The sequence below is a fragment of the Perognathus longimembris genome, chromosome 7, assembly GCF_023159225.1.
Source record: "Perognathus longimembris pacificus isolate PPM17 chromosome 7, ASM2315922v1, whole genome shotgun sequence".
Classification (NCBI taxonomy): Eukaryota; Metazoa; Chordata; class Mammalia; order Rodentia; family Heteromyidae; genus Perognathus; species Perognathus longimembris.
This window is the reverse complement of record NC_063167.1, coordinates 19,579,002-19,590,126: the sequence shown is the minus strand read 5'-3', so window position 1 is coordinate 19,590,126 and position 11,125 is coordinate 19,579,002. Positions and strand designations below refer to the sequence as shown.

Sequence of the window (11,125 nt, the reverse complement as noted above, 5' to 3'; positions counted from 1 at the left end):
CTCCCCCTCTCAGCCTTCTCATGGCCTTTCCAGCTGCTGGCAGAAAGCAATGGGCTCTTTTCCGGTGTAGAGGGGGGAACCCGAGGCTGGGCAGACTCCAGGGGTCTGTGAGGATCAGGACCTGAATATACCTGGTCAGCGTGGGATCCCTGGGTGTGCTGGGTACAGACTCCCCTAGGCCGACCTGACTCCAGGCAGCTCCTCACCCACCTCAGCCCAGAGTCCTGGAGGGAAGAGGCCTTCGGATCCTTCCGTGATGCAGGAAATTCTTCCTCACAGCTGACATCAGTCCCTCTTCTTTCTTCCTCTTCTGCACTGGACTACTTTGTGGCCTTCCTGGGCTTGATGGTGGCAGAGCCACCCTGAGAGTTCCAAAGAGCTTTTCCCAGGCAATGGCCCGGGCCTGGCAGCCAAGAAGAGAGCTACTGCAGAGACCAGCTAGGGAACTGGTCAGAGTTGTTTTAGTGGGCCAGGCTCGGCTGGCTATTTGGTAGGAGGCCGAGAGGGAAGGTGGACATGGGCCCTCCATTTCAGTGAGGGAAACGGGCTTTGGTTTGGTTGCTCATGACTAATCGGCACTTGGGCTGCCCATGAGGCAAGATCCTTCTAAGTAAGACCCCTTCCAGAGGGTAGCTGGGGAGGGGGGTGCTTTGGGTCAGTTCCCTTAGAATGACAGGCCCTGGCCCTGCACTTCGACTCTCTGTGACCCAGCTTGGATTGGAGGAGTGGGAAGGACATAAAAGGGCCCATCACAGGTCTTATTCTGCAGCAGGAACTATGATGTCCGCACATGGCCAGGATGAAATTGCAAAATGGGTGTGAAGGTGTCTGGAGGAGACCGTGTGGATGAGGGGGGCTTAGGCAAGTGTTTACAGGTGGCTCAGTTCTGGAGAAACCAGGCTTTGGCTATGAACAGTGTGCCCCCAGTGCTTCCTAAAGGGTTGGGAATAGCAGAGATCCAGGAGGTGGAGCCAGGGGGTCGGTTTGTGCTCCCAGCTTCAGAAACACACACAAAAAAAGGGGTAATGGAGGCAGATCCAGCCAGCTAGCCCAATACCTATGTGTTCACATTGGGACTAGGTGCGCATCTCTTGGTGTGTGTGTGCACCCCTGCACACATGTGAAATCCAAGTTCTGTGGTTTTCTTGGTTGGTGTGCATGTCTGTGTGCATGCATATCTGTTCATATGCAGAACACCTGTGAACTCTGTCTTCACACACAGCTGTGCCTGCCTGCTTTTCTGTATGCATCTTCAGGGCAAAAGGATGTTCAGGCCCAAGCCTCTTGAGGTATGTGTCCGGATGCTCCCTGCCTTGCTCTAAGTAGGGGAGGGGAGGCCAGTTATAATGAGCCCCCACCTCTACTGCACCGAGCTATAGCCATGGCCTGAATTTTGCAGCCTGCTTAAAAATAATTGGGGGCAGCGGGGGGATTGGATGTCACTCATCATCAGCTGGGAGCTTCCTGGTGCTGCAGTAGGCTGGGTTAGCTGAACAGTTTGGGGCAGGCATGATGTAAGGTAGGGAAGGCCAAGGGTCTGGTCCTGGCTTCTTTGGTTCAAACCAGGGTGCTGGTGGAGGGAAGACAGCCTGTTCTGGTTTTTGTAGGGGTGGGGGAGCTCCTCCCTGTTGAATGGGCTTGCCAGGTGAGCCCTTGGTGGCCCTGTCCACTGTGTGGCTTTGTGATTGGCCCTGGCTCTGGGGGCAGCATGTGGGAATGGGGGATTTGGAGCACTGTGGATGCGGCAGCAGCGGTTGAAGTGCTGAGGTTCTGATTCCTGTGCCCCTCCTACTATTAGCAGCGCTAAGAGGAAATCTGTCCCTGGGGAGCAGCTGTGTCTGGGGAAAACGAAGCCACACCTGTGAGCTATCGTGTGTTTGTGATTCAGTACCCAGGTCCAATAGCATGTCCACTTGGCATGAATCCTGAGCAGCTAAGCAAAGGGAAGGAGCAAGATGCTCTACAGCAGGGAGGAACTGTGGGTGGGTGGGGGGGGGTGAGGTTCTGGATTCCAGTCCCTATCCCAGGCCACTCTCATGTGATCCTGAGCATGTGGCCTCCCTTCTCAAGGCCTCGTCTTTCCCCCTCTAATGTGGAATCACGGGGCTCTAGGGCCCCATCCAGAGCTGTGAGCTGTACTGCTGCAGGGAGCTGGGGAGCCACATGGATAACTTTTGGGGATAGGACTGGACGGCCAAGCTCTAGGCAATGGGGTGGAGCTGGGTGGCTTTGGCCAGTGTTTCTATCCTGGCCTAATGGATAGCAGGGCGACTGTAGTCCTCTGGCTTGACTGCTGCGTCTGGAGGGGGCCTGGGTCCTCCCATGTCCTCCCACCTGGAGTACACTCGCACCTGCTGGAGTCTCAGCTGGTTGCACCCCGGAGAGGAGGTAGAAGCTAACAAATCCTGGTCCTCACTCGTAGGTGCTAAGCCCTGGAGAAAGAGCAAGGGGATAGAGGGACATCCTGTGTCATTCTGTAGATGAGGAAACTGAGGCCATGACACTCAGCCAGGAAGTGACTGCCTAGGCTGGCACTAAAGCCCAGTGTCATCTTACCCAGCCCTTCTTGTTCTGACCAGGAAATCCATGGCAGTGATACTCATGGCGTTTGCACTGGCAGTGCCCTCCCTCCCATGGGCATGGCTGGGTTGTGCATGGTCCCAGGCACATGGTCTATGGCTCCATTCCTTTCTCTTTCGTTTACTGAAGAGAGTGATGGAGGATGACACTGTTGCAGGAATAACCTTGAATTGCTCTGATTTATAGAAAAGCAAATCGTTGTCAAACATCACCACTGTGACAATCACTGCTGGATTATTCGTGACACTCCTCACAGCTGATCACGACACAGTGTGATTGAGAGCAACAGTTATGGAGAATAAAGGCAGGGTGGTGGGGCTGGGTTTGGGTCTGAGCATCAGACCCAGATGCCTGTAGTTGATGGGCTGAACAGGAGGAATCATACATAGAACGGTGGTGACAAAAACTCAAGCCTGTGGAAATTCAGGGCTTACGAGATTCCAAGCATGTTCCTGAGCCCTTCCCCTCACTTATCTCATTTCGCCCTTGTAGGAGACCTGTGAGATAGGTACTGGCATCACTCCATTTTACAGGTAAGGAAACAGGCTCAGAGAGGTCAAGCGCCTGTCCAGATCACACAGGTGGATGTGAGTGACTTTGGAGGGTGTGGTCTGCACCCTAAGCCCACTACCCATGTCTGGCCTCTGGAACTGCAAAACCTATGCTAGCTGTGCTGGGCCCTGCTGACTTCTGTCTCTCTCCACAGGGCAAGGGACATAGGATGACCCCAGCCTGTCCCCTCTTACTGTCTGTGATTCTGTCCCTGCGCCTGGCCACCGCCTTCGACCCTGCCCCCAGTGCCTGCTCCGCCCTGGCCTCGGGTGTGCTCTACGGGGCCTTCTCACTGCAGGACCTCTTTCCTACCATCGCCTCAGGCTGTTCCTGGACCCTGGAGAACCCCGACCCCACCAAGTACTCCCTCTATCTGCGCTTCAACCGCCAGGAGCAGGTGTGCGCCCACTTTGCCCCCCGTCTGCTGCCCCTGGACCACTACCTGGTCAACTTCACCTGCCTGCGGCCTAGCCCCGAGGAGGCTGTGGCCCAGGCAGAGTCTGAGGTGGGGAGGCCAGAGGAGGAGGAGGAGGCGGCAGTGGGTTTGGAGCTGTGTGGTGGCTCAGGCCCCTTTACTTTCCTGCACTTCGACAAGAACTTTGTGCAGCTCTGTCTGTCAGCTGAGCCCTCAGAGGCCCCACGCCTGCTGGCGCCTGCTGCCCTAGCCTTCCGCTTTGTGGAGGTCTTGCTCATCAACAACAACAACTCCAGCCAGTTCACCTGTGGAGTGCTTTGCCGCTGGAGTGAGGAGTGTGGCCGAGCTGCGGGCAAGGCCTGTGGCTTTGCTCAGCCAGGCTGCAGCTGCCCTGGGGAGGCAGGGGCCAGCCCTGCCACCACTACACCTCCAGGTCCTCCTGCTGCCCACACCCTGTCCAATGCCCTGGTGCCTGGGGGTCCAGCCCCACCTGCCGAGGCCGACTTGCACTCGGGGAGCAGCAATGACCTATTCACCACCGAGATGAGATATGGTGAGTGTGCGCAGGGCCCTGGTGGGGTGGGGTGGGGTGGATAGGGGGCTGATGGTGTCTCCAGGTCTCGTCCTGGCAGCTTGTCATGGAGTCACTCATGTTTGTCACCTCTGTGCTCAGTCTTGAGCAGAAGTCGTTGGAATGGTACAGGGTTAGAGCTCACTCTGGAAGAGTGAGTGCACTGCCCAGTGAACGGTGAACGAATGGGGCCAGGCGAGGGTGCAAAGCCAGGTGAAACCCTGGGAGGCGACGCCCAGCTGGGCAGTCAACGGGAGACCTCGTGAAGGGATGGGCGCAGGACAGAGATCTGCAGAACAAGTGGGAGTGGTATGAGCCACGGAAGGGCATTCCAGGCAGATGGAGCAGTGTGCAAAGGCCCAAAGCTCACAGTGGCTCTGGCAGGCTCTGGCACTGTGAGTTGACAAGTTTGCCCAGGGGCTGGAGTAGGCAGGAAGCAGAGTTGTGTCCCTGCCCACACAGGTCAATGGTTTTTGGCAGTGCCCCACAGTCGGGGCACAAGGAGGCGAGGAAGAGTGTGGCTGGGTGACGAGGCCTGAGCCCTGAGGCTGCCTCGGAGGCCCCAGCTGGCCCAGCTCCCAGTGTCCCAACTCCCCCCTCCTCCCACCCCCCACCGGGCCCATGTCTTCTGGGACCGAGGCTGCCAGCTGCTGAAGCTTCTTGCTGACTGGGCAAAAACTCTTGAAGCCCTTGTGCCTGCCTGTTCCCACACCCACCCCAGCCCCAGAGCCATGGCCACCTTCCACTGCTCCACTTTCTGCAGCTTCTAGGCCCCAGGCCCTCTAGCTGGACTCTGCATGCCTGTAGCCAGTACTGAGCCAGGGACTGGCCTAGGGACCCAGCAAGGCCAAGGACAGGGGTGGAAGTGGGAGGAAAGCAAGTCTGGAAGCTGACCACTGTACAGGGAGACCCTGCCCCTCTCTGTGGCTTCATTTCCCCATTGGATAACAAGTACTGGCCTACCCCCAGAGGCTGGGGTCAGGGCTAGTGGGCTGGTGTAAAGGCTGCTGGGAGGGCTGGAGATTGTCGCCTTCTCCCATCACTGCTTTGGAGCCTAGCTCAGGAGCACCTGGACATGGCCTTTAGCTGTTACCTTGAATGAATGACCAGGGCATGGGTTTGTCTGTAAAATGGGAAGGTGTCCTTGAATTAGTTAGAGAGGGGACTTACAATGGCCGTAGCCTCTTCTAGTGCTTTGGATGGGGGCCTTTGTGGCTGCCTCCACGAGATATCTGCCATCATGCCCATCTACCGTGAGTGCCCAGTGGCCTTGCTGTGGCCTCTCTCCCAGGCCAGTTTGGACTCTAACTTCGGTCAATGAAGCCGTCCGAGTGACAGCTAGGCCGTGGGCAGGTTACAGGCCCTGGAGGCTGGCCTGGGATTTAGTGCCTGCAGGAAGAAATTGAATTTGCTTCTTTGTCGAACATCGGCGGAGAGCACCACGCGTATATCAGGAGGTTTATGGCTCTTCCTGCATGGCTGCCACCGCCTGTCACTCTGGAGGCCTCTCCCATTCTGCTTAGCCGAGGGCAGGTTCTTTTTTTTCTGGCATTTTCTGTGGTCCATTGGCCTAGTGGTCTGCAGTGGGCAGAGCAAGACTTTGCCCTCATGGGCTGGCACTGGCTGGGCAGGCTGCCATGTGGAGCACAGAGCCAGGAGCAGCCAGCTGGGCTTGGTGGAAGCCGGAAGCACGAGTTGATTGGTAGCCCGGTGTCGTCAGGGGTCAGGAAGACCAGGGACAGGAATGGCACTATCATCAGCGCCTCTGTAGAGCCCCCTGGGACTAGAGGCAAATGGAGATTGGATGGCTGATTGTTCTTGGGTAGAAGATGGTTTTCTGAGCAGGGATCCCTGGGTTGGGATTCCCAGCTCTTCCTAAGCTTGACCTTTGCTCTTGTCCTCTGTCCTACTTGGCATCTGTTCATGTAGTTGCTCTGCAAGAAGGGCCCCTGTAGACAGTAGACATGGGGCACGGTGGCCTCAGCCAGCATAAGTGAGCTCACATGGTACGCTTGTCCCCGGAGCTGGCTGGCATGGCCCCTTCATCTCCCCTGGCAGGTGGGAGGTTCCTCTGCTCTGCCACCTCCTCCCTCCTGCTCAACCTTTCTGGTGCGAGAGACAGCAGGCACGTGACTCAGTGTGTTCCATGTGGTGGGGCGTGTCTGTGGGCTGGAGGCATCATGAGGGCTTTGGAGTGTTCTGTGCCCCGGGGTGGGGGTGGGGGGGAGGACCACCTTCGCTCAGTCCTTGGGTCCTCTCCGTGCCCTGCTCCGTGCCTCACTGTGGGTGGGCTTCAAGGGAATGGGCTGGCACTCAAAGCTGCTAGAGAGTGAGGTTCATGGGGATCGTGGTGACCTGGAAGAGACCCTCATCCCAGCCCCTCTGCTGGGCACTGGAAGTAGAGAAGCTGGCCTCCCCTTCTCTTGGACGCCCTTGAGTGAGGTCAGCAGCAAGACCAAACAGAATGGGCTTAGGTTGGTCCTGGAGGAGCAAGGAGGCTGGGGGCAGCTGGGCAGTGACCCCTTGGGGTTCCTTGGCCTGCCTCAGAGCTGAGTGTATTTGACAAGAGGGTACAGGCGCCTGTTAATTTCACGCAAACTGCCTTTGATAGATCTCTTGTTATTTTTGGTGAGTTGAGCCATAAATTTGTGCCATCTTGCTGCCGCAATCTGTTAAGTGTGGGGAGAGGAAGAGAGGAAGGCAGGCAGGAAGGAGCTCGCGGAGGGCTGGCACAGGCCGGCTGAGGCTGAGACTCGGAGGTGGATGGCAGAAGCAGTGCCTGGTGCAGAGCCTACCTCCCGAGGACCAGCCTTGGCCTACAGCTCAGCCCACTGGTCCTCCTGTCCCCAGCAGGTACTGACCCATGAGGGCTGGCTGTGCAGAGTGAGCCCCGTGTGCGACACCTGCCCGCCTCTGCCAAATATCCCCTTTTCCTGGGGCACTGTCCCACCTCAGATGGATGCTGCTGCTAGTTAGTCCCAGGGCTTGAACTCTGGGCTTAGGCACTGTCCCTGAGCTCCTTGTTATTGCTTAAGGCTAGCACGCTACCATTTGAGACACAATGCACTTCCGGCTTTTTCTGTGACTAATTGGAGATGAGTCTCATGGACTTTCCTGCCCAGGCTGGAACTGCCATCCTCAGATCTCTCTCAGCCTCCCGAGTAGCTAGGATTACGGGCAAGGGTCACTGGTGCCCAGCTTATTTATTTATTTTTATTTGAAGAGACAAAAATCTTACTATATCTCCCTCAAACTAGCCTCAAACTCTCCATCTTTCTGCCTCTGCCTTTTGAGTTCTGGGATCGTGGACCCATGCCACCAGATCCAGCTGGTCTGCCTTCTAGAGATGTGGTCATTAGGGGAATCTGGGGGCTCCTGGGAGGCAAAAGTGGGTTCAGCTCTGACTCTGGTTCTGCTGTCATGTGACTTGGACAAGGTGATGCCCCGTCTTGGTGCCTCAGGATCCCCGATTCTCTGCATGACTTCTCTGATCCAGTGTCAGAGACCCTAGTTCTGCCAAAGCATCCCGACCTGGCATTCTAATCCCAACTCCATTTTGGGAACACTGCCATACTCTTTGGAGCCTCCTCTCCACTTCCCCCTCACCCGTTCAACTGCCGCCCTCTGTCCCCAGGTCCCCCTGCTTGTCAGCCTCCCTGCCTGTGCTTGGGCTGTTCCCTTCCTCTGAAACACCTTGCCCTCAGTTATGCAGAGATCTTCCTCCGTCTAAGCCACATGTACAATGTACTCCATCTTTGTTCCCACTTGGAAGGGCCTCTGACCTGCCCGATTGTGTTGTAAGAGTGGCCTTGCTCCTTGTTCAGGTCCTCTGGTCTGGTGTCAGGAAGTGGGGTCCCACTTGCCTGCTTGGGGCTCTGAGAGTGAGGAGGCAGGCCTTCGCTGAGAGCCAAGTCTGGCAGTGGGTTTTTCTGAAGGCTCTGTACTGTTGGAGAGCATATGCTCCTTTCCAGGATGGGGAATGGGGGAGTGGGGCTCAAACTCCCCCCAACCTCTCAGCAGATCATCCCTTATTAGTATAGGCCAGACCTTGGGTTGATTCTGGATGGGTGAGATGAGAGGGGAGTGAGGAGCCCTTTCTGCCCTCCAGCAGAGGGCCGTTACTGTATGGTCAAGGCCACAGACAGGAGTCAAACTGGCCCTGACCCTCAGCACTCTCTAGGTACATGACCATGACAAGTTGCTTCGCCAGCATTTTACCACCTGTGACATGGGGAGAGTGGGATCTGTTCCATAGAGCAGAGGGGAGGATGCGTGGGAATGTGGGTTAGCACCTAGCGCAGTGCTTCTCTGCGTTGGCTCATGTCCCGTTGCTACCAACACACTATCACAGGCTGGATAAGTTTAAAAGCAAGGAGGTTCATTTTGGCTCATGGTTTGTTTCAAGGTCAAGAGCCCATTATCCTGTGATGGTCTCTTTGCTGCAGAGTCCTATCATTTGGTGAGAGAAGGGAGTCAATGCGCCTAAGTATATTTGTTTCTCCTCTTCTAAAGCCACCAGAGTTCATCCTGGGGGCTCCACTCACCAAGGCCTCCCAGAGGCCCCACCTCTCAAAAACCCTATTCAGATTAAGTCTCCACTCTCTTACTACCTTGAAATGGAGATTCAGTTTCAACACATGAGCGCCTGGAACACCCTCAAGCCACATCCAAGCCTTAGCACTGGCATGCCATAGATCCCGAATAAATAGTGGTAGAGTTTAGCATGCCAGATAGGACTGCGTGAGCTGGATGCCGAGGGGGACGGGAGAGTGGGGAAGCAAACCGCAAAGGGACGGGGAAGGGAGTAGAGAAGTTCATTCAGAGTTGGGTTTTGAGGAGTGAAGAAGAATCTCACTAGCCTGTGAGGTTGCTCCTTAAGTTGAGTTGCTTTTCAAGTTTAATGTATTAGAGAGGTTTTTGAATCATAAATGGGCAGAGTATCACTGTCTGAAATTGAAGATAAGCAAGGAAACAACCACAGGGGAAATGAAGCAACCTTATAAAAATCTAGCTCCATGCCCGTCCTGCCTCTCCACTTGTTAGGGAAAGTAGCACGGTGGAGATCTGTGCAAGTGCAGAGCTGCACGGAGACTGGCCTCCATGCAGGTGGAAGGCTGCCTCTGAGGTGACCGCAGGGGAAGTGGCCTCTATTAATCATGGTAGGACAACAAACTCCAGTAGGACAACAACCCAACTATCTCAACCAGGCAGCATATTCTAGACACCCAGGAAGGGGCAACTTTCCCAGCCGGGGATGATGTGTTAGTTCATGGTCACGAGCCTCCCAAGCCACCCTGCCCTGTGCTTTGGGAAAGCCTCAAGGAAGGGCTATGGCGGCAGGGGGAACAGCCTGTGCAAAGGCGGAAAGGTGTGAAATATCCAGAGTAAGAGCTATAAGAGGATGAGCTGCTGGCTGGCAGCCCTGGTGGAGGGAGATGGGGCCAGGGCTCTGCCTGTCCTCCCAAGACAAGCTAGGACCTCATCCTGTTGGCTAGCAGCTTAAATAAGCAGCAAGAAATGGGGCGTCGCGGAAGAGATGGATTGAGTTCGATGTGGGTCCCTGCTCTTCAGGAGCTTCTGGCCACAGGAGAGGGCAGAATGGCCCAGCCAGCTCACGTGGGAGGCTGGGTGAGCAGGTCAGCTGCTGGGGGAGGGAGAATTCTTGCAGGGGAGTTGGACATGCTGTCTGCATGCCTGGTCTCACAGGGAGACCCTGTTGACTGGATTTGCAGGATAGAACCAGGAATTTCCAAAAGCATGGTACACTGTAGAGCCCAGAGGCCCTGCTGGGGCCGGGGAGCCACAGAGAGGGATAGCAGAGCCGTGTTTCAAGGGGACCAATAGGCACCCATTCAGGGCCCCGGGGTGGACCCCAAGAGGGTGCAGACATTGCTGGGAAGGGAGGCCTGCTGTGTACATCTGAGCACTCTTTCCCCATGGAAGTAGTGATTACCATGGTTATTTTTAACACATTCAGACACAGGAGGCTGAGAGGGCCAGGTTGTGTGGGGTTTGGGGAGCATGGCCTCGCAGGAATCCACAGCCCTGCAAAGTGGGGAAGAACTCATGAGCCCTGTCTGCTGAGGCCAGGCTGAACTGAGAGTGGCCTCTGTCAGTTGGTGGGGAAAGCCCCCAGTTTGTGGGATGCTTGTTTTGTGCTCTGCGTCCAGAGTCCAGGTCCTCTGTATGAGAGGGTGCTAGACGCTGAGACCCTTCCCTGGCGGCTGCAGAAGAATGAGCCAAGGTAATGATAGCTAGAGCAAAAGGTGACCTGGGGACTAGGCCACAGAAAAGGGATTAGCACCTCCAGAGCCCTGTGTGGCCCGCTTAGGAAGGCTTCTTGGAAGAGGTGGCACTTGACATGTTGCAGATGTTGGCAGATTGAGACGGAGGGAAGAGTATTATGAGAGGAAGGATGGAGGAAAGCATTTTCCCTACTCAAGGGATGGTGAGAAGGAGATGCCCCCAGCCCCATGTGGGAGGAGGCGCTACCTTTACTTTCTGTTGAAGAATCTGAAGCTCAGAGAGGTACAGCAAGATGGTGGCAGAGCTGAGCATCAAGCCCACCTCAGTCTGGCTCCAGAATCCGTGTCCTCCCTCCCACTGGTCCATGTGGCCTTGCAGTCTGCTTGCTGCCTTGTGGGAAGGGAAAACAAGACTGGATCTGTCAGTAGGGGGTGGAGGCTTATAACCAAGCCCTCACAGTGGGGAGCCGCTGGAGGCAACCAAGGAGATCCAGGTTCCTGCCAGGGGAAAGGGAAATACATGTGCCAAGGCCCCAGCTCTCGGCAGGCTTGAGAAATGACCTGGGTCCCGTAGCACCAGGGAAGGAGAGTCCAAGGAGGGCTGCATTTTGTCCATCAGACCCAGCATAGTTTAGTGGAGAAAGCAGACCCTGGGAATTAGGCAGGTCTGAGTTCATGTCCCACCTCGGCCTCTCTCCAGTGGGATGTGCTTTTGGAGCCTAGCTTTTCATTAGTGAGGTGGACAGACTGATCCTAGTGAGG

The 11,125-nt window shown here is 56.0% G+C and overlaps 1 protein-coding gene across 3 annotated transcripts in view; it reads left to right on the top strand.

Moving 5' to 3' along the window:
- Positions 1-3,213: 3,213 nt before the first annotated feature.
- Adgrb2 (adhesion G protein-coupled receptor B2) overlaps positions 3,214-11,125 on the top strand; it is a 28,261-nt gene continuing 20,349 nt past the window's right edge. For all 3 annotated transcript variants that reach the window (XM_048350745.1, XM_048350744.1, XM_048350743.1), the window contains exon 1: positions 3,214-4,100. In XM_048350745.1, coding sequence (XP_048206702.1) covers positions 3,242-4,100 — 859 coding nt within the window. In that variant the 5' untranslated portion in view covers positions 3,214-3,241. The remainder of the gene's footprint in view (positions 4,101-11,125) is intronic.